Below are 21,657 nucleotides of genomic sequence, written 5' to 3'. Positions count from 1 at the left end.
ATTCACATCCTTTTATTAGAGTCACTGAGGCCATTTGGAGGCTTATGTCTGTCCTCAAGGGTCACCTGAGAGGTGCACATGGGTGTGGAGCCTGCTTGCAGGTGTTGAAAGGAATGTGTTGTGGACAGGAGATGGGGAGTGTCGTGTCCCTCCTGCTCTGTTGAGAGAGGGCTGTTCAATTTTAACACACATGGCCTCTTTGGCAAACCCCCGAGTGGCCTCAACAACTTTTAGAAAGAGTGCTTATGATCAGATGATTGAACGAAATATATATCCTTCCATTCTCCACCATTCAATCAGAACCGAAGAAGCTTCTTGGATGAGAAGCAAAATGTCTTCAAGGAAAAACCAAGGGAGTCCAGTTGCTTCTTGAAAAACCACCTTTGGGACAACCATGACCTGCATGACTGAGAATCTCCATAGACTTCAATCAGAATAGAGCTGGAAGGGACCTTGGAGGTCATCTAGTCCAACCCTGTTGAAACAGGAGATTGTATACCATTCCAGACAAGTGGCTGTCCAGTCTCTTCTTAAAATCCTCCAGTGATGAAGCACCCACAACTTCTGGAGGCAAGTCCTTCCACTGGTTAGTTGTCCTCACTGTCAGGAAATTTCTCCTTAGTTCGAGGTTGCTTCTCTCCTTGATTAGTTTCCATCCATTGCTTCTTGTCCTGTCCTCAGGGGCTTTGGAGAATAGGTTGACCCCCTCTTCTTTGGGGCAGCCTCTCAAATACTGGAATATTGCTATCATGTCCCCGCAATCCTTCTTGTCTGCAGACTGGCCAAACCCAAATTCTGCAACCCTTCATCGTATGTTTTAGTCTCCAGGCCTTTAATCAGCTTAGTTCAAACTAGGTTCACCCATCCTAAAAACTTAGGATCGGTGAATTTAGTTGAACTTTAAGGACGGGTGGACTTCAAGTCCCAGAATTCTGTTTTAAGTTGGAAATCCAGCATTCACCCCCCCCCCATGCCATCACTCTGCTAAACAACCAATCCCCACAACACTGTCAAATTATCTACTAAGACTATATTACTATTATTCTTCTCATCCTTCCTAGTACCTATCTCTTTCCTCTTTTGTTGTTTCTATCTTTAAATTTTATATTGTTTTGTTTCCTACTTTGATTTGATTGCTTATTAGTGACCTATGATTATCACCAAGTGTTGCATCTTATGATTCTTGATTAATGTATTCTATTTTATTTTTCTTTATGTACACTGAGAGCATCTGCACCAAAGACAAATTCCTTGTGTGTCCAATCGTACTTGGCTAATAAAGAATTCCTATTCTATTCTTATTCTTCCTATTCCTAATCCTATTATTCTTATTCCTCCTATTCTTATTCCTTGTCCTATTATTCCTGTTCCTTATATCCTATTCTATTCATATTCCAACTTAAAAGCTGCCAAGCTTAAGAAAAGCTGGCTTGATGCACAATAAGCCCCCATGGGGACATGTAAGACCGATCTCTCCCACACACACACAGATACACGAAGACCCCCTTGCGCAGCTGAAAGGGCCGCAGCCGGGGCGCATCTCGAGCCCTGAACCCCAACCCCAACCCCGCAAGGTAGACCCGCGAAGGATGGAGACTAGAGAAGCAAAGGGGGGCACGGCGGGGCCTTCAATACCCCGCGTCATCCCTCTGCCCCCACCCAGGCTCTCGCGGGATCCTCCCCCCCCATGGGGATGGCGCCCGGGGACTCCCGGTTGGGGATGCCCGAGAGACCCTTCGGGTCAAGCCAGACCGGACGCCGCCTCGAACTTTTGCGGGAGCCTCGGGAGGGGAGTTCCCAGCGCGACGGGCTCCCGGCGAAGGACGAGGGCTCTACTCACGCAGCGTCGCCGGGAAGACAAGGAAGCAGCCGGCCTGAAGGAGATGCTCACCTCACCTCACGCTCCGGCGGAAAGAAGGCAGGCACGCGCGGCGCAAGGGGTTATGGGAGCGGCGCCTCTTCGGACGAGTTCACTCTCCGCAGAACCGAGAGGGGGGGAGAGGAGAAAAGAGAGCGGGCGATACCCAGAAAAACAACCGAGGCGGGAGAAACCGCGGCGACGAGAAAAGCGGGTGTATCAATATTGCTTCGTGAATGCGACGAGAGATCAATTTTTCCGTTTTTTCCTTTTTCTCTTCTTTCTTGCTCCCCCTCCCGACAATGATGGAATAGGCCAGGTCGTTGAGAGGACGAGGCCACGATGATGGACGAGGGGGTGGTTTAAAGCTGAAGGGTTTTTCCCCTCCCCCCTAGAAAAATGTTTTCTTATCTTGGTTTTACGCGTGGTCGTCACACATGGGAAGAAAATGGTTTCTCGCAGCGAATAATCCCGAGGAATTTAAAGGTGGAGAGAGAAACACTTTCTCCCCCCCCATTTGCTAGATTGAAGTAGTCCAAAGGCGCTTGGAGGAAACCAATGCAGCGCCAGTGAAAGGGAGGGAAATGAGTGGAATGGTCTACTATTGGAAAAGGGGGGGGGAGACGTGTTCATCCCTTCCCAGCAATAGAGCTGAGAGTAACCTGGGTTGATCTACCTTCTGCAAAGGTGTCAACATCTGGAGACCTCCAACCTCTGCATTAATCCCACTCCCAAACCCTGATCAGAAGCATCCGAATGGGAACCAAATCTCAGCTTAAAAACAGCCCTCTTAACAGCGTATGAGAGGAGGAGGGGGGAGAGGATATCATTCCTATACAGGGCTCCTTGATTCCAACAGTCGTAGGGAGGGGCAGATACGAGGACAGATTAACAACTCGCAGTCGGTTGGGAGACCGTGAGTGCTGGTTACACCCGGTCGCTTGTACCAACCCCCGCGTTCTAGGTGGTCAGGATCTGCAGGCCCAGGGCCTGAGGCTGTTGTTATGCAATGCGAGGTCCGTTGTCAATAAGGCCCCCCTCATTCATGATCTAATTTTGGAGGGGGAGCCGGACCTCGCGGGAATAACGGAAACCTGGTTGGGCCACGAGGGAGGGTTACCCCTCGTGGAAATGTGCCCACCAGTTACCAAGCATTTCACCAGCCCCGGGCCCGGGGAAGGGGCGGTGGGGTAGCAGTGATTATCCGGGAGGACTTAGAGCCGAGGGAGTCCACTGTGCCACAGACGTCCGGATATGAATCCCTTGTTGTGAAATGGGGCCCTGGGAGGCAGTTGGGCCTGCTGATAGTATACCTGGCTCCCCGCCATACATCAGCGGCCCTGCCTGAGCTCCTTGAGCTGATCTCATCGGTGGTGGTTGAGACCCCCAAACTTCTAGTGATGGGGGATTTTAACCTGCCGTCGGTGGGAGAAGCATCAGAGGGGGTTCGGGAGTTCATGGCTTCCATGATAGCCATGGACCTGACTCAAATGATTCAGGGCCCGACACACGAGGGAGGTCACACCTTGGACCTTGTTTTTGTCTCTCGCCAGTGGTTGAGTGATCTGGGAGGAGTGAATTTAACCATCACTCCTCTGTCATGGTCAGATCACTCACTCCTCCGACTTGACTTCCCTGGTGCTACCCCTCGCTGCGGGGAGGCGGAACCGGAAAACACTAGATGGTTCCGCCCCAGGCGCTTGATGGAACCAGACAGGTTCCAGACGGAGCTTGGGCCACCTCCTGCAGCCCTGACCCGCCCTCGGGTAGAGGACCTGGTGGCCGCGTGGAATAATGCGACTACCGGGGCCTTGAACCGGGTGGCGCCTTTGCGGCCTCTCCGGCGGCAACGATCCACCCTGGCTCCTTGGTTTACCGAGGAGCTAAGGGTGATGAAGCGCCGCAAGAGATGCCTAGAGAGTCGTTGGAGATCCTCCTGATCCGAATTTGACCGAGCACAGGTACGAGCCCATTTAAGGACGTACCTAGTGGCATTGAGAACGGCCAAACGTCAATACTGTGCCGCTCTCATTGCATCCGCAGAGAACCGCCCTGCCGCCCTGTTTCGGGTGTCCCGCTCCCTTCTGTTTCAGAGGCCGCGGGAGGCCCCTTTACAGGGTAGGGCAGAGGAGTTTGGGAAATATCAGCAGGATAAAGTCGCTCAAATCCGGAAGGATTGGGTCCCCTTCAGTGGCCCAGTCGAGACGCCAGTGGCGAGTCTTGAGAAACCTTTTTGGGAGGAGTTTGACTTGGTTGTCATCGAGGATTTGGACAGATTGCGTGGACGACTGCGACCTACCACATGTTTACTGGACCTGTGTCCCTCCTGGCTTGTACTGGCATCCTGGGAGGTTACACGCGACTGGCTCCTGGGCCTAGTGAACGCTTCGTTGGGTGAGGGGTCTCTCCCGGCCGCCTTGAAAGAGGTGGTGGTGAGACCCTTGCTCAAGAAGCCTTCCCTGGACCCTACGGAGCTGGCCAATTATCGTCCTGTCTCCAACCTTCCCTTTTTGGCGAAGGTTGTAGAGAGTGTGGTGGCTTCTCAGTTTCCACGACATCTGGAGGAGAATGATTATCTAGACCCGCGCCAGTCCGGCTTTCGCCCTGGGCACAGCACAGAGACGGCCTTGGTCGCGTTGGTTGATGATCTCTGGAGGGCCAGAGATAGGGGCTGTTCCTCTATCCTGGTCCTATTAGACCTCTCGGCGGCTTTTGATACCATCGACCATGGTATCCTGTTGCACCGACTGGAGGGGTTGGGGGTCCGGGGCACCGTTTTGCGGTGGTTCGGCTCCTACCTCTCTGGCCGGACGCAACGTGTGTTGGCAGGGGAGCAGAGGTCGACCCTATGCCCCCTTACTTGTGGGGTGCCACAGGGGTCGGTCCTCTCGCCACTCCTGTTCAACACATACATGAAGCCGCTGGGTGAGATCATCCGTGGTTTCGGGGTGGGATATCATCTGTACGCTGATGATACTCAGCTGTACATTTCCACCCCGAACCACCCCAACGAGGCCATCGAAGTGATGTCCCGGTGTGTGGAAGCCGTACGGGTCTGGATGGATGACAACCGACTCAGGCTCAACCCTTCCAAGACGGAGTGGCTGTGGGTTCCGGCTCCCCGGTTCAACCAGATAATTCCATCTCTGGCCATTGGGGGCATTCAACTTGCCCCCGTGGAGCGGGCGCGCAATTTGGGCGTCCTCCTGGATGCCAGGCTGTCCATGGATGAACATGTGACAGCCGTGGCCAGGGGGGCGTTCCACCAGGTTCGCCTGGTGCGCCAATTGCGCCCCCTATTGGACCGGGACGCCCTACGCACAGTCACCCATGTGCTGGTGACGTCTCGCCTGGACTACTGTAACGCTCTCTACATGGGGCTTCCCTTGAAATGCACTCGGAGACTGCAGTTGGTCCAGAATGCGGCCGCGCGGGTGATTATGGGGAGTACTAAGTACTCCCATGTGACACCTCTCCTGCGCGAGCTGCACTGGCTTCCTGTGGTCTATCGAGTGCGTTTCAAGGTCTTGATTACGATCTTTAAAGCGCTCCATGGCTCAGGACCTAGTTACCTGCGGGATCGTATTCTGCCCCATACATCCCTACGACCCATCCGCTCGCACAGAGAGGGACTTCTCCAGGTGCCGTCCACCAGACAGTGCCATGGGGCGGCGCCTAGGAGCAGAGCCTTCTCTGTGGCGGGCCCAGCCCTGTGGAATGACCTCCCCCCGGATATTAGGACCACTACTGACCTCCGCTCCTTCCGTGTCAAGCTCAAGACCCACCTTTTCCAAATAGCCGGCCTGGCTCAACCATAACTTCGTATCGCTCCTGATGGGTTTTTTAATTTAGTAATTTTATTTAAGGGGATTTTAAATTGTGTTTTTAATTGTCTTTCACTTATAAGTCAATTCTCCTCTATGCACATATGTATATGTCTCTGTTCTTTTTGTATATATGTTTGTCTTATGTGTATTTTTATCCGTTTTGATTGTACGCCGCCCCGAGTCCTTCGGGAGAGGGTTGCGGCTAATCAAATAAAATTATTATTATTAAATTATTATTATTATTATTATGAAGCTTTATATCCAAATATATATTATTTTTTATACTCTTTCCATCTTCCCTTAAAATGTTAACAGAATCCACAATCGTCTGAAAATCAGACCATCCACTTAGCACTTTTTCTCTCACACAGAGGAAATAAGTTACCCAAGACCGAATCCACATATCAAAGGATAAGGTCTGCAGTCAATTACATTAGGTCTCACAGAGGAACTGCATGGTCACAAGAATAAACACCCCCCCACACACAAACACCTTAAGTGACACCCTGCTTCCGTGCCCCAGTTCTCTGTAGCCTGCCCCTAAATGCAAACTGTTTTGCATATACATATATAACATATTTGGGATGAAGATCCTTGGAAGGGTGAGGGAGGAGGAATGGATTTCCAGGGGAAAAATTGCAGACTACAGGAACCATTTGCACCACTCAGGTGACCCTGAGGACACAGATAAGCCTCCAAGTGGCCTCAACGACCCTCTCAAAGGATGCAAATGACCAGCTTTGTCTGCAAGGAGTATCAGTCCTTCCCTTCCCCACCATCCAGTCAGAGCTGAAGAAGCTTCTTGGATGAGAAGCAAAATGTCTTCAAAGAAAAACAAAGAAAGTCCAGTTGCCTCTTGAAAAAGTACCTGATACCTTAGAATAAACTTTGTTTTAGTTGCAAACAGGGCTAGTGGACTGAGCTTTGGGGCCATTTGCTCCCTGTAAGCCAAGTTTATTTTTCACACCAACAACTTCTGGAGGCAAGCTGTTCCACTGGTTAATTGTCCTCACTCTTGGGAAATTCCAGGTTGCTTCTCTCCTTGACGAGTTCCCATCCGTTGCTTCCTTCCGTTGCTTTGGAAAATAGGTTGACACCCCCCCTCCACCAACCCACACACTGTGGCAGCCCTTCAAGTATTGGTAGTCTTATCCCAATTGAGGCCAGAATTTCCGTTGCTAAGTGAGGTAGTTATTAACTTGAGTGTTGCTCCACTTTATGACCTTTCTTGCCACGGGGTTAAGGGAATCAACTGCAGTTGTCAAGTCAGTTCGGCGTTAAGTGAATCTGGCTCTCCCCTTGACTCTTGATTGTCAAAAGGTCGCAAAAAGTGATCGCATGACCCTTGTAACATTGCAACCGTCATAAATAAGATTCAGTTGCCAAAACGTCTGAATTTTGATCATGGGACTATGGGGATCCTGAAAAGTTGTAAGGATACAAAATTGGGTATCACATTTTTCAGTGTTATTGGATCTTCAAAAGGTCACTAAGCAAACTGTTGGAAGTCGAGGACTAGCTCTAGTGGCTCATGCCACGGAGACTGTTGTGGATCATGGGGGGAGGGCGGGGGGGGGGTTAGGTGATGTTGGGAGAAATATCCATCGGGTTCCGTTCCAAGCCGAGAGGAAGACACTGGAAACATGGAGGCTGATTGGAAAGAGGGTCTAATGGTGAAGCAGAAGAAGCACATGGGTTTGAGGTCCTATGGGGTGTATTTATACCTTCTCTTGGCCTTTGCTCTTGAGCTTCCTGTTCCTGCGCAAGAACATGTATTCTATTGGCTGTTGTCAGGCTCTCATAGGGCCATATAGGGGTTATGTTTGTCTGAGCTACGTTTGGTTGAGGTTTGGGCTGCTGATGCAATGAAGGGGCTTGTTGGGCGATTCCTATTGCGGCTGAGGGCTAATCCTACCTTTGTTCAGACCTTCCTGCAGGGAATTTGCTTATGAATAGAGCTATCTATCTCTTTATCTCTTAAGTGCTGACCTCTGCTGTGGGCTATTAAGGAAGGTGGGGGCTGCTTTCTCCCTCTAAGAAAACATGTTTCTCCATTTCTCACCCAGGGAAAATATAATGTTCTGCCTTTTTCAATATTTCTCAAAATGTGTCATTCTTCTAGAAGAGGGGTGGGTGCTCGGGTTCAAAGAGAGCATTTCTATCAACAAACCTCCACTGTAGCTACAAAATAGCTCTTGCTTTCAGAAGGCCGAGGAAAGAGGACCAAGCAGAGATAGAAAACAAACAAACAAACAAACAAACTCATAACCAGCAATGGAGCCACCATGGTTTATTCCGCCAATGGGGAAAAAAGTTTGGAATGGATCACACCCAGGTCGTAATAAACGGGTACCTGGAAGTGGGCACAATGTCACCTGCGTTCGGTGACGTCCTCCGAATGACAGCATTTCATCCACGACAACGTGGACAATGAGGGCAAATGCCCACTGAGCACCCACCATGCCACAGAGTCCTGGCAATTTCCTTCGGGTGGAAAACCATGGCCCGCTGCTCCTCCAGCGGTGGATGTGGACCCGATGCGCGAGAGGGACAAGGAACGTGGTACCCGTGATCCTCCAGGCACACCTGCTACCTGTCGCCCAGTTCACGCGCCCGGCTGGTGGCCGCTTCCACGGCGTTCATGACCGTCGCTCGCAGCGACCCCTTTTCCAGCTCGTGCAAGGCGTGGATGGTGGTGCCACCCGGAGTGCAAACGGCGCTTCTAAGGACAGCGGGATGGTCCCCCGTCTCCAGCATCATTTTGGCTGCTCCCTGGAGGAGAGAAATCAGAGGTTTTCCAAATTAAGGGACAGGATGGACAGAGCATAAAGGATTTTGGAGACAAAGTTCAAAATAAATCCATTCATTTATTAGGATCAACATTTTGGCGTGTTCTTCTGCGCAGCCGAAACTGATTTCCGCTTTATGGCATCTGAACTTTACCCTGTATCCCCCCTTTTCTGTCTGTGTCATAAATCATACCCACCAACAAGGTGCTGCGGCAGGCTATGAACATGGGCATTTCACACATCAGCTGTAGGAATATGAGACCTGACTCTGGCCAAAGGTATGCATGGAATTCTCCTCCCTTCCCTCCCTTTTTCTATGTCAACTTGATAATAGTCATGGAAACGCCTTACAAGTTGACAGATGATTTATTTCAATTGTGTCAGAACTAGCTTGAAGCCAAATTCATTGGGTGGGGGGGAGGTAAGCAAAGATGCCACGGACTTGAGAGACATTTTCTCGTGACACACAGCAGAGCTCATGTGTGCTACCGGGTGCGTGTACAACCCCAGGTGAGCCCAACATTTAGGTTGCTAAGTGAAACATTCGTTATAGGAGTGGTTTCACCTCATTTTACAACTTTCCTTGCCACAGCTGTTAAGTGAATCCCTGCTGCGGGGAAGTTAGGAAACACGCTTATGAAGGGAAACTGGCTTCCCCGTTGACTTTTTCAGGGCCGTCGTAACTTTGAACGGTCACTCAATGAATGCTGTCCATCAACTTACAACAGCTCGTTTTAGTGACCGTTCAAAGCTACAAAGGAAGCTCCGTTTACCGCGTGTTGCAATAGTCAAAACCGAATGGCGCGGAAATAAGTTAAGTTTTGACGGAAAGGGTCCCAAAGGAAAAACCATGGAGGGTGAATCGGAACCCAGGCCCTGCCATCCTCACCCCTTACCAACAAAGTCTGAGCTGCGATCTTGTTGGCCAATGGGCCAGGCATTCCCATCTTCACCGCACCTTCCGCCAGAGCTTCCGCAAACATGTAGACCTGTGGCAGGGAAGAAAACAAACCACGGTCCAAGCTAAGCATCCTCATGTGTGAATCAGACCATCCACAGAACAGCTTCAATAATTTTACAGTCTTCAGATGGTCCCCAAACATGGGAGAGGTCCATCAAAGGTAGAATAAAGAATTGGATTCTGCTATGCATTTTCTATGGTGGCAAAATGGAAGGAGGCATTGTACGGAGTTAGATGATATGTAGCCATAACAACATTCTTTCTAGAAAGCCAAGGTCATCCTTTGTCTTTGCACCTCTGCACCTGACCGGAACTGGATGGGTGGAAGGTGCCAGCATGGCAGTGGGAGATTGGACCATGGGATGGACTGGTGGGCGTGGGGGTAAGATCGTGAACTTTCAACTGGGTGGGGAAAACCGGGAAGCTTCAGATTCGGGTTTTCCCAGATGTGCCAACATGGCTCTCTTAATAAATTGGAACTTTGAGCAATACTTTGCCTCGGACTCTGATTTAACTTTGGATGCTATTTGGAACCCTGACATTTTGCAGATGTGAATTTGCAAAAGTTCTCTCTCAACTTGCAAGACCTGTCCCAAACCTCATGCACCCTACCCCATCATGGAATAAAGGTAGTCCTCGACTTTCAACGGTTCATTTACTGACCATTTGAAGTTACAACGGCACCAAAAAAGTGACTTACGAACGTTTTTCACACTGTTGCAATATCCCCATGGCCCCGGGGGTCAAAAGCCAAATGCTTGGCAATGGATTCACATTTATGACGGTTGCAGTGTCCTGGGGTTACGCGATTCCCGTTTGCGGTCTTCTGACGAGCAAAAAGCTGGTTTCACTAAACAATTGTGTGACTTAACCTCAGCGGTTCTCTTAACAACTGGGGAAAGAAAGGTCGTAAAATGGAGCAAAATTGACTTGACTGTCTCACCGAGCAAGATAAATTTGGGGCTCAATTGTGGTTGTAAGTCAAGGACTACCTGTACATCCTTTTGTCTTCCACACATTGATGTCTACCTAAGTGATGGACTACAACTCCCAGAATTAAAAAAAAACTATTGTAAGTTTGATCACTAAATACAATACAATAGTAGAGTTGGAAGGGACCTTGGAGGTCTTCTAGTCCAACCCCCTGCCTAGGCAGGAAACCCTATACTGTTTCAGACAAATGGCTATCCAACATCTTCTTAAAGACTTCCAGGGTTGGAGAATTCACAACTTCTGGAGGCAACTTCTGTTCCAATGATTAATTGTTCTCACTGTCAGGAAATTTCTCCTTAGTTCTAAGTTGCTTCTCTCCTTGATTAGTTTCCACCCATTGCTTCTTGTTATACCCTCAGGTGCCTTGGAGAATAGTTTGACTCCCTCTTCTTTGTGGCAACCCCTGAGATATTGGAACACTGCTATCATGTCTCCCCTAGTCTTCTTTCTATTAAACTAGACATTCCCAGTTCCTGCAACAGTTCTTCATATGTTTTAGTCTCCAGTCCCCTAATCATCTTTGTTGCTCTTCTCTGCACTCTTTCTAGAGTCTCCACATCTTTTCTACATCGTGGCGACCAGAACTGAATGCAGTATTCCAAGTGTGGCCTTACCAAGGCATTATAAAGTGGTATTAACACTTCACGTGATCTTGATTCTCTCCCCCTGTTGATGCAGCCTAGAACTGTGTTGGCTTTTTTGGCAGCTGCTGCACACGGCTGGCTCCTATTTAAATGGTTGTCCACTAGGACTCCAAGATCCCTTTCACAGTTACTACTACTGAGTAAGGTATCACCTATACTGTACCTGTGCATTCCGTTTTTGTTGCCTAAATGTAGAACCTTACTCTTTTCACCATTGAATTTCATTTTATTAGATAGTGCCCAATGTTCAAGTTTGTCAAGATCCTTCTGTATCTTAAGCCTATCTTCTGGAGTGTTGGCTATTCCTGCCAGCTTGGTGTCATCTGCAAATTTGATGAGTTCCCCATTTATTCCCTCATCCAAATCATTGATGAAGATGTTGAAGAGTATCCTAATAACCCATGGCAACAAACCAACATCTCTGGAAACCATGGCAAGGAAGGCTGGGGAATCCTGGTTATTTTTGGAGGTTTCTAATTATTTGGAGGGAGGGGCTAAGGGCAAAATCAGGTAGCAGAAAAAGAAACGGAGAGGACCCAACGGGAATACCTGCATGTGGACTAGAAACTTAAGATTCCTTTTTTTAAAAAAGTGCCTGCCTGATGGGACTGCGGGGGGCCAGATGCCGTATCTGCAATTTGCAACAAACACAGGTAGCCCTCGACCTACGACCACAATGGTGCCCAACATTTCTGTTGGTCAGTGAGACATTTCTTAAGTGAGTTTCTCCCCGTTTTACGACTCTCCTTACCACCGTTGTTAAATGAATCACTGCAGTAGTAACCCGGTTGTGAAGCGAACCTGGCTTCCCCATGGATTTTGCTCGTCAGAAGATCACCAAAGGGGATCACGTGACCTCGGGAAACCGCGACCGTCATAAATATGAGTCGGTTGCCAAAGTGGGCGAATCACGTGACTACGGGGATGCTGCAACAGTCATTAAGTGTGAAAGACGGCCCTAAGTCGCTTTTTTCCAGTGCCATTGTAAGTTCAGTCACTAAATGAATCTGTTTTAAGTCGAGGACTCCCTGTATGAGGCCGATGAAGGTCCCAGCAGGAAAAGGAGACTCACATAAGCCACGCCACTGCCGCTCAGCGCCGTGTGGATGTCAATGTACGACTCAGGGGCCTCTTCACACAACCCGCACGGGGCCAGCAGGGTCTTCAGCCGGGAGACCTCCTCTTCGCCCACGGAGGACCCTCGAGAGAGCAAGACAGCCCCCGACCGCACCTCGCAGGGAAGGTTGGGCATCATCCGCAGGACCCGAGTCCCCGCAGGAAGTAGCTGCCGAAGAAGGAGACGGGGGATTATATGGAGTTGGACAATATGTAGCCATAACAACATTCTTTCCCAGAAAGTCAAGGTCATCCTTTGTCTCTGCACCTGGCCGGATGTGGATGGGAGGAACCTGTCTTCGTGGCAATGAAATATTGGACCATGGGAAGAACTTGCGGGTCTGGGGGCAGGGTCTTGAACTTTCAACTGGGTGGGGAAACCTGGAAGCTTTCAAATTCGGCTTTCCCCAGAGTTTTATTTCTTTGGGGGTGTTTTTTGGAACCCTGACAGGCACCCGGTGAGAGAGCCCCATGACAAACTCACCTTGCTGCAGGGTGGATAAAAATAGATGGTTTTTTAAAAAAGATAAACAAAATAAGATCTTTTAAATTTTTTATCAAATTTATTTTAATCAAATGCTTTTGGAGTAAAAATCTGTCTAAAAAGAGTTTTCTACCCAAGATGCATTCATAACTTAGTTTATTCAGCGTGAAACGGGGCTTAGTTAGGTAGCAAGAGGAGGCTGCGTATTCTGCAACTTTACCTTTTTTGTAAACTCCTTCGATGCCTCCCAGCTCTGCAAAGCTGAGATCACATGCGCTGCATGGATGCATTCACACAACTTCACCGTAACCATGAGATATAAATCATAAAGCAAAGTCCAGGAATATTCCTTTATCCCATTGGTTTGCAAAGCTGTCTACAGCAGGGGTGGCTTTCAAAATATTTTACTACCGGTACCCCAGTGGGGGGGGGGGGAGGACATCACTCACGGACAGTCATATGACACCCCCCCCCCAAACTACACCGACCGAAAGGGTAGTAAACATTTTTGACAAAGGGGGAGGGGGTGCCAGCCGGGGCTCTTCGCTGTCTCCCAGACGGCGCTGGGGCAAGCCGAGCAGCCTGGTCTTGAAGTGGCGGCTGTGGCCGATGGGCTTGGCCCTTGGCTCTCGCTCCCTCTGCCCGGGAGACGGAGCCCAGGGAGGAAGATAACAGTTATTGAGGCTGTACTGCACAGCATCCTTTGGAGGCAACTTGCCGGGCAACTTCTACAAGGCGGATGTGCTCCCCCCCCCCCGATGCCCAGCACCTTCCACTCACACCCGCAGTGGCAGCACCCGCTGCGCACCTGACCTCTGCCTTTGGAAGTAACAGAGCAGTGGTGGGATACGACCGGTACGTCCTGGTACAGGCGTACTGGTGCCTGCTGGAGTCCGTTCCGGGACGGAGCTCTGGAAGGCCCGCCCTCACCTGTACGCCCTTACCGCGCACAGAGCGTACAGCGCCTGCATGACGCTCTACTGAGCAGCTGGAGCGTCGTGGGTGGGAAGTATGCATGTGGTGGACGGCCGGCCCTGTTGCACTGTACCGGTTGCAACGGGATCCAGACCCCACCACTGTAAGCGCACCGCACCACTGCATCTGAAGGGGGAGGGCAGGTGCGCGGCGGCAGGGAGCAGTGGGTGGTGCTGCTGCTGCAGGCGCGAGATGGACCCAACGGAGGCAAGTGCTCCTCTTGGTGCAGCGGCTCTGCTCGTCCGCCCTGGCCTGAAGCCTCGCCCCACCCTACCCCCGCCCAGCCCAGCGTAGGAAAAACCTTGCATGGTAAAGATTGCTAATTGCTTCCAGCCAAGTTGCGGCTGAAGGGCGGATGTGTCTCTCAGCCATGGCTGGTCTCAGAAATCGAGGTGGGAGGGGGGGAGTGCGAGGAAACCTGCCCCAAAGCCACCCCCAAATTTGCCCGAACATCTCACTCAAGTCTGGCAGCTTCAAAAATTGAAAACTACGGGAACAGTTTGCACCACTCAGGTGACCCTGAGAAGCCTCCAAGAGGCCTCAAGGACCCTCTAAAACAGGGGTGTCCAAACTTGGGAACTTTAAGACTTGTGGACTTCAACTCCCAGAATTCCCCAGCCAGCATAGCTGGCTGGGGAATTCTGGGAGTTGAAGTCCACAAGTCTTAAAGTTCCCAAGTTTGGACACCCCTGCTCTAAAACAAGGGTGTCAAACTCAAGGCCTGTGGGCAGGATCCATCCCGCGATGTGGTCAGATGTGACCTGTGGGGCCGCCCTGCAAAATGTAAGAATATGGCCCAAGTCGCTTTTGCCTGCTCTACCCAGTACAAAGAGGAAGCAGTTTGGGGAGTGGCATCCAGCAGGCCACGCCCACCCAGTCGGCCAGGCTCACCCGGCCCCGGAGGTTACCCACAACCCTGATGTGGCCCTCAATGAAACTGAGTTTGACACCCCCCATCTAAAAGGATGCAAATGACCAGCTCTCTGCAAGGAGCATCAATCCTTCCCTTCCCCACCATCCAGTCAGAGCTGAAGAAGCTTCTTGGGTGAGAAGCGAAACCTCTTCAAAAGAAAAAAAACCTAGAAAGTCCAGTTGCCTCTTGGAAAAAAGCCCCTTTGGGACCCCTACAGGTTTGCTCTATGGGGAACTCACCTCTTCCAGGGTCCGGAGTGGGACTCCAGCGGCCATGGAAACGAGGACGTGGCTGGGGGTGACCGCAGGGCTGATCTCTCGCAGGACGGCCGGGAGGACATGGGGCTTGGTGGCCAGGAATACGAAGGAGCACTTCTCCAGCACCTCCAGGTTGCAGTGGGTCGTCCGGCAGGCGAAGCCCTTTGGTTGAGAAGGGAGGGAGGGAGGGAAGGAAAGAAATTAGGAAGAAGGAAGGAAAAAAACAAGGAAGAAGGAAGGAATAAAGAAGGAAGGAAAGAAGGAGGGAATAAAGAAGGAAGGAATAAAGGAAGGAAAGAAGGAGGGAATAAAGAAGGAAGGAAAGGAGGGAATAAAGAATGAAGGAATAAAGAAGGAAGGAAAGAAAGAAGGAAGAAAGAAGGAAGAAATAAAGAAGGGAGGAATAAAGATGGAAGGAAGGAGTAAAAGAACGGAATAAAGAAGGAAGGAAAGAAGGAAGGAAGGAAGGAAGGAAGGAAGGAAGTGAGGCATAGCAACAATTCCTCAAATCCCGCCCAGTGGGGGCCACCCCAGAAACGAACTCATTGCTCTCTCCAACCCCAGCAGGTCCAAAGGACGATTCCCAACCTGGATTTATAGAGAGTCCTTGAATTACGACCACAATGGAAGTTCAAAGGAAGATTCCAAGCCTGGATTGCAGGGAGTCCTTGAATTACGACCGCAACTGAGCCCAAAATTTACGTTGCTCAGTGAGACATTTGCCAAGCGAGTTTTGCCCCATTTTACGACTTTTCTCGCCACATTGAATCGCTGCAGTTGTAAAATTAGTCACACAGTTGTTAAGTGAATCTGGCTTCCCTGTTGACTTCGCTTATCCGAAGGTCGCAAAAGGGGATCACGTGACGACCCCAGGGACCCTGCAACCGTCGTAAGTGTGAGTCAGCTGTCAAACATCCGAATATAAATCACATGACCAATGGGATGCGGCAACGGTCGTAAGTGTGAAAAACGGCCCTAAGTTCCTGTTTTCAGTGCCGTTGTCACTTTGAACGGTCACTAAGTGAACGGTTGTAAGTCGAGGACTGCCTATACAGGTAGTCCTCGAGTTACGACCACCATTGAAGTTCAAAGGACAATTCCCAACCCAACCTGGATTACAGGTAGCCCTCAACTTGGATGAGAAGCGAAACGTCTTCAGAGAAAAAACGAGAACATCCAGTTGCCTCCTGAAAAAGCCCCTTTGGGACCAACTGTGACTTGGAGGACTGAGAATCTCGCTAACGAGTTTCCTGTGCCAACTTTACCACCTGGTGCAGCCCGGGTTTGAGACCCGAGCACTATGCGACCGGCCGAGCTCCCATTCCTTGCCTCCACTCCTGCCCATCTAACAGTTCGAAAGCATGTACGTGCGAGTAGATGAATAGGTACCACTTTGGTGGGAACAGCCTTCCTCTCCACATGACCATGGAACACACGTCTTCAAACAACGCTGGTTCCCTCCACCAAGAAACGGAGGTGAGCATCGCCCCCTAGAGGCAGAAACGACAGGGATGGGGGCTTTACCTGTATATATTTACCTGGAATTTGTCCAGATTCCTGCTGGATGGAGCACTGGCCAGGATATTCACAGCTTGGACTTCTCCTGCAAGGAGAGAGGGAGAAAGATGACAATAGTAGGAGAACTTATCACTGGATTGCAAACTCACTAACCTCCCACGGTTCACAAGAGGGGATAAAGCTACGAGAAGTAGACCTTCAGCTATACAACCCCTAAAATCTCAATATTTAATAAGGCTGGGCGTCCCACCAACTCTGCTTGCTGGAGAGCGGTTCTTGCTAAGTCTCGTAAAGTCAAGGTGAGAAGATCCTTCCAATTATCTCCAAGGTACTTTTCTCAAAAGGCAACTGGACTGGTTTGGTTTTTTTGAAGGGAGGAGAGAGGAGGAGGAGGAAGGAGGTTTGCAGCACAAGGGTTGGCCTAGGAGATCTTTGGTGCTCTTTGAGCTTGGTTGGTTTCTTGCAGATGTTTCATGATCCAACTACGGAAAATCATCAGTGGTAGAAGGGGGATTTGGTGAGGGGGAGGAGGAGAAAGGGGAGAAAGGAGGGGGCGGGGAGAGGAGGAGGAAGAGAAAAAGAAGAAGGGGGAAGAGCAGCGGGAGGAGAAGGAAAAGAAGAGGAAGAGGAGGAGGAGAAGGAAAAGAAGAGGAGGAGGAGGAGGGGAAGGAAAAGGAGAGGAAGAGGAGAAGAGGGGGAGGGGAAGGAGAGGGAGGAAGAGGAAGAGGAGGGAGAGGAGTGGGAGGAGGAGAAGGAGGAGATGAGGAAGAAGAAGAGAAGGAGAGGAGTGGGAGGAGGAGAAGGAAAAGGAAAAGAAGAGGAGGAGGAGAAGGAGAGGAGAGGAAGGAGGAGAAGGAATAAAGAGGAAGAGGAGAAGGAATAAAGAGGAAGAGGAGAAGGAAAAGAAGAGGAAGAGGAGGAGGAAGGGGAGGAGGAGAAGGAAAAGAAGTGGAAGAGGAGAAGGGGGGAGGGGAAGAAGGAAAGGGAGGAAGAAGAAGAAAAGGTAGAAGAGCGGGAGGAGGAGAAGATGAGGAAGAAGAGGAGAAGAAGAGGAGTGGGAGGAGGATAAGGAGAAGGAATTTGATTTGATTTTTTGATTTTATTAGATTTATAAACCGCACCCTCTCCCCACAGGGACTCGGGGCGGTGTACAATCAAAGGTCAAAACGTCATGGGCATATACATTTAAAATAGACATATTACATGTTACATGGAGGAGGCGTAAAAACTCACAAAAACAATTTCATAAATCTATACGATGATAGTAAAAATTAAAATAACATTAAAAGCTACCCCAGAATTTAAAATAACTGCCAGGAGGATTAGAGAATAAAACTATAATTGAGCCAGGCCGGCTAGTTGGAACAGGTGGGTCTTGAGTTTCTTGTGGAAGGAGCGGAGATCAGAGGTGATCCTAATATCGGGAGGGAGGAAAAGAAGAAGAGGAGTAGAAGAGGAGGAGGAAGAAGAAGAGGAAGAACAGGGAGAGGAGTAGGAGAAGGAGAGGAAGAGGAGAAGAAGAGGAGGAGGGGAGAGGAGGAGGAGGAGGAAGAGAAAGAAGGAGTAGGAGGAGAGGAGAAGAAGAGGAAGAGGAGGAGAAGGAGGAGAAGAAGCTGGAGCTTCATTGGTTCGACACCATTAGGAACAGAAACATTCAGAAAACGGGCCTGCCGATTGACGTCCGCCTGGTGCACCGCCGTTGTCTCTCAACCACGGCAAGTCAAGACGCCTGGACTTCAACGCCCAGAATTCTGAGAGCCAAAGTCCAGACCTCTTCAAACGGCCACGCTTGAGGAAGCCTCGTCCGGAGGAAAGGCTGAACCTGCGGCAGTTAATCTCCTCACCCAACGAAGCCTCTGAGATCCCCATAGATTGGACAGTTACCATCTGGTCTCCAATAGTCCGTTTTGGGCCAGGACGCTCCAGACGGCGGCTGGGAACCATCTCTAGGATTAAACCTGTCCACGGGATCCGCTTTAGCCTGGCTTGCAAGGTGCCTCTGGAACTCAAACAGGCTTTTCTGCCTGGCGGGATGCTTTCTATCGGGACACGAGCCGGGGAGGCCTCCCTTCGTGGCTTCCGCTTGAATTCCCACCAATCTGGGGTGCCAGCGGCTTCCACCTCCTTCTGGATTGTCTCGCAAGGATGAGACCTCAGGACGCCGCAGGACAGTTGATCCTGAGGGGCAGATTCCAGAGAAATAGTACTCTTCCTCGAGGCACCCCCCCTCCCATCCTGCCTTCTGGAGTAAGTCACGTTTGCGTACAATATTAACTCCCGTTGGAGGGGTGCGGAGGCCTAGAGGTGGAGCTCTCACCTCACAATTAAGAGGCTGTGAGTTTGATCCTCGGTAGAGGCAGATATTTCTCTCTAAGGGCACAATGAGAATATAGCTGCCGAATATAACTCCGCATTGGCAACAGGAAGGGCATCTGGCCAGTAAACTCCAGTCAGCTCCGTTCAGTTGCCCAGACACCACACCGCAAGGGATTATGGGCTCATTAAAATCAGTCGCTACCGGTACAGTGCTCACGGGGCCACACATCTTTTCGTGTCCACTCCACTGCCCCTGCGACACCCAGCTGCTTGCCGGAGTTCGTGCAGGTGCCGCACGCTGTCCGTGTACAGGTAATGGACCGGTTGCTTTAAAAACCGGCATAGAACACGGGCTTGCGGGCCAAACGAGCCACTGTACCGGTACGCTGTCAGTGGCTCCTGGCTACTACCAGTATGCCCGTACCGAGCCGTACCAGCCGGAACCACCACTAATTAAAAGGAGATGATTAACTCCTGTGGGAGAAACAGGTAGCGGTTGCAACCAGAAGGGCCTTCGCACAACTTTGTGGTATGCGCCAGTTGCGGCCTTTCCTGGACCAGAATTCCCTGCCCTCAATCCCTGGTCATCTCATGGCCAGACTACAGGTAGTTCTCGACTTACGACCGCAACTGAGCCCCAAATTTAAGCTGCTAAGTGAGAATTTGTTAAGCGAGTTTTGTCCCATGTTACGACCTTCCTGGCCACCGTTGTTAAGTGAATCACTGCAGTGGAGGTTAGTAAACCTGGTTTGTTAAGCAAATCTGACTTCCCTGTTGACTTGGCTGGGCAGAAGGTTGCAAAAAGGGAACCTGAAGACTTGGACGAAAAGTTTCAAACCGAAAACTATGTTTTGATTTTGATTTCATACAAATAATAATAATAATCGCAGCATCTTTAGAACACTTTCCCTGGGAACAGAACGGCCTGTTTTGAATTTGGAAAAAGAAAACCACGTGCAACTCTTGATTTTAACTAGATAAAACCTTATAATGGGGCCAAGATAATCGATTTATATAAATTCTCCAAATAAATACAAGAACATAGCAGTTTCTAGCCAAGTTGGCTATTTAACCGACGTCGTAAAACAAAATTTGAGACGATGAAAATGCATTTTTAAACAGGCTGTATTTAAAAGTACATTTTAAAATGCATTTTTCAATACTGTTAAATAGGCCTGGTGCTTTTCACCCCTCGATCCAGAAAGTTGGTTCAAAGTTTACACTTGCAAGCCATGTTATCAACTCCTTAACCAAATATATGTTTTCCCATGACTATACGCCTCTTTTTTTTTCTGAACATACCCACACAAATAAATTAGTTTCTTCCTTGGGTTAAAATTGACTATTAGGAAAAGATGAAGAAAATCGAAGACGCTATTGTTTAAAATTAAGGTTTGGTGAAAAGGTCAAGAATCAGGTTAAACTTGGGCTGGTTTCCCTTAGAAAAAATTTCCTGCCATAATTTCCAGGTTAAAGAAAATTTCCAGAGGTTTAGAAGGCCTGAAGGCAAACGGATCGCAGGTAAGAGAGATCACTGAGAAAAACAGAGGAGGAAAAAAACAAATGGAGATTTTTCCATGACTGCAGTAAATTTCCACGAAGGGAGTTAAAATTATAAAAACTGTCTCGTCCTTTATAGAAAAATTCCCTCCCTCATTTACTTTTGAGTACAGGTAGTCCTCAACCTACGACCCCAAATTGAGCCCAAAATTTATGCTGCTAAGTGAAACATTAAGTGCATTTTTTGCCGCTTTTTACGACCTTTATGGCCACGGTTGTTAAGGGAATCACCTGCAGTTGTTAAGTTAGCCACACGGCTGTTAAGTGAATCTGATTTCTCCCTTGATTTTGCTTGTCAGAAGAACGCAAAAGGGGATCACGTGAGCCATAGATTCTGTGATCGTCGTAAATACGAGACAGTTGCCAAGTGGTTGAATTTTAATCACGTGACTACGGGGATGCTGCAACTGTCGTGAATCTGAAAAGCGGTCATCAGCCACTTGTTTTGGTGCTGCTGTAACTTTGAACCGTCACTAAATGAACTGTTGTAACTCAAGGAATACCTGTAATCTAAAATTAATGAAGGAGAGAGGCAACCTAGAACTCAGGAGAAATTTCCTAATAGTGAGAACAATTAACCAGTGGAAGGACTTGCCTCCCATCTGATAAAAGAGTAACATCTGATCCCAACAATGCAAACCACTTGACAGTAGAATCAATCACCCTCCGCTTTAGCAGTCAGGGGGTGGACTAGCTGACCTCAAGAGCTCCCAGTTCCAGCATTTTATTTTAGATCTTAAGTGTTTCCTAACCGTGGAAACTTTAAGAGGGGAGGGATGGACTTCAATCCCCAGAATTCCCCAGCTAGACATTAAAGTTGCCCAATTAAAATACCTCCCCTTCCAAGTGGTGGTGGGAAAGGACCGGCTTTAGGGATTCCTCTAAATAATGGATCCCTCTTAGGGACCCCTTTAAATAAGGGACCCCCTCTTAGGGATCTCTCGAAATAATGGATCCCTCTTAGGGATCCCTCTAGATAACGAACCCCTCTAAACAAGGGACCCCCTCTTATGGATCCCTCTAAATAAGGGACCCCCTCTTATGGATCCCTCTAAACAAGGGACTCCTCTTATGGATCCCGCTAGATAATGGATCCCTCTTAGGGATCCCTCTAAATAAGGGACTGCCCTTAGGGACCCCAGCCCCTTTACCCTTCTGAACCCCACCGCCTCTCTGCTCCGCCTCCTCTAAAAGTGGGGTGCGAGCCCCCCGCCGGGTCCTCCACCGTGGGGGGGGGAGCTGGGGCTCCGTGCCTGCCAGCGTGCCAAGTTGCACCCGCGTCCCTTCCGGGCCCTTACCCGCCAGCAGCATCGCCCGGGCCACAGCGCTGGCCATGCGCCCCGCGCCGATGAAGCCCACGCGCAGCTCCCGCAGCGGCTCCATGGCTCCTCTGACGCTGCCCCGCCGCCCGAGCCCTGGCTTTTGCTCCGGACACGCCCCCGACAC

The 21,657-nt window shown here is 49.8% G+C and overlaps 2 protein-coding genes across 6 annotated transcripts in view; both read right to left on the bottom strand.

Moving 5' to 3' along the window:
- The window catches only part of LOC309391481 (elongation factor 1-delta-like), a 35,807-nt gene extending 33,839 nt beyond the window's left edge, over positions 1–1,968 (bottom strand). For 3 of the 4 annotated variants that reach the window (XM_081951987.1, XM_081951989.1, XM_081951990.1), the window contains exon 1: positions 1,841–1,968. The gene's annotated coding sequence lies outside the window, so the exon portion shown is untranslated. The remainder of the gene's footprint in view (positions 1–1,840) is intronic. The other variant, XM_081951988.1, reaches the window with a different exon arrangement.
- Positions 1,969–7,960: 5,992 nt separating this feature from the next.
- Positions 7,961–21,626, bottom strand: PYCR3 (pyrroline-5-carboxylate reductase 3). Of its 2 annotated transcripts, XM_081951984.1 has the most exons (7): positions 21,510–21,626; positions 18,220–18,513; positions 16,356–16,420; positions 14,800–14,979; positions 12,145–12,357; positions 9,371–9,463; positions 7,961–8,457 (listed from the first exon to the last, which is right to left on the bottom strand). In XM_081951984.1, exons 1-7 carry the CDS (start codon positions 21,592–21,594, stop codon positions 8,275–8,277), a joined length of 1,113 nt encoding a protein of 370 aa, XP_081808110.1. In that variant the 5' UTR covers positions 21,595–21,626; the 3' UTR covers positions 7,961–8,274. The 2 variants fall into 2 exon arrangements, with proteins under 2 accessions (XP_081808110.1, XP_081808111.1); XM_081951985.1 differs by lacking the exon at positions 18,220–18,513.
- Positions 21,627–21,657: the final 31 nt, after the last annotated feature.

The sequence above is a fragment of the Natrix helvetica genome (assembly GCF_964273705.1).
Source record: "Natrix helvetica genome assembly, chromosome: 4".
NCBI lineage: Eukaryota > Metazoa > Chordata > Lepidosauria > Squamata > Natricidae > Natrix > Natrix helvetica.
Note: the sequence above shows the minus strand (reverse complement) of the source record. Positions and strands in the feature narration are given on the sequence as shown.

What these genes read in the sequence shown, in the direction of transcription:
- PYCR3 (XM_081951984.1), bottom strand. Translation starts at nt 21,594, where the DNA reads ATGGAGCCGCTGCGGGAGCTGCGCGTGGGCTTCATCGGCGCGGGGCGC. An exon ending in GGACTATTGGAGACCAGATG is followed by an intron (nt 16,421 to 18,219) that starts GTAACTGTCCAA and finishes CTCTCCTTGCAG; the next exon opens with GAGAAGTCCAAGCTGTGAAT. An exon ending in GGAATCTGGACAAATTCCAG is followed by an intron (nt 14,980 to 16,355) that starts GTAAATATATAC and finishes TCTCAACCAAAG; the next exon opens with GGCTTCGCCTGCCGGACGAC.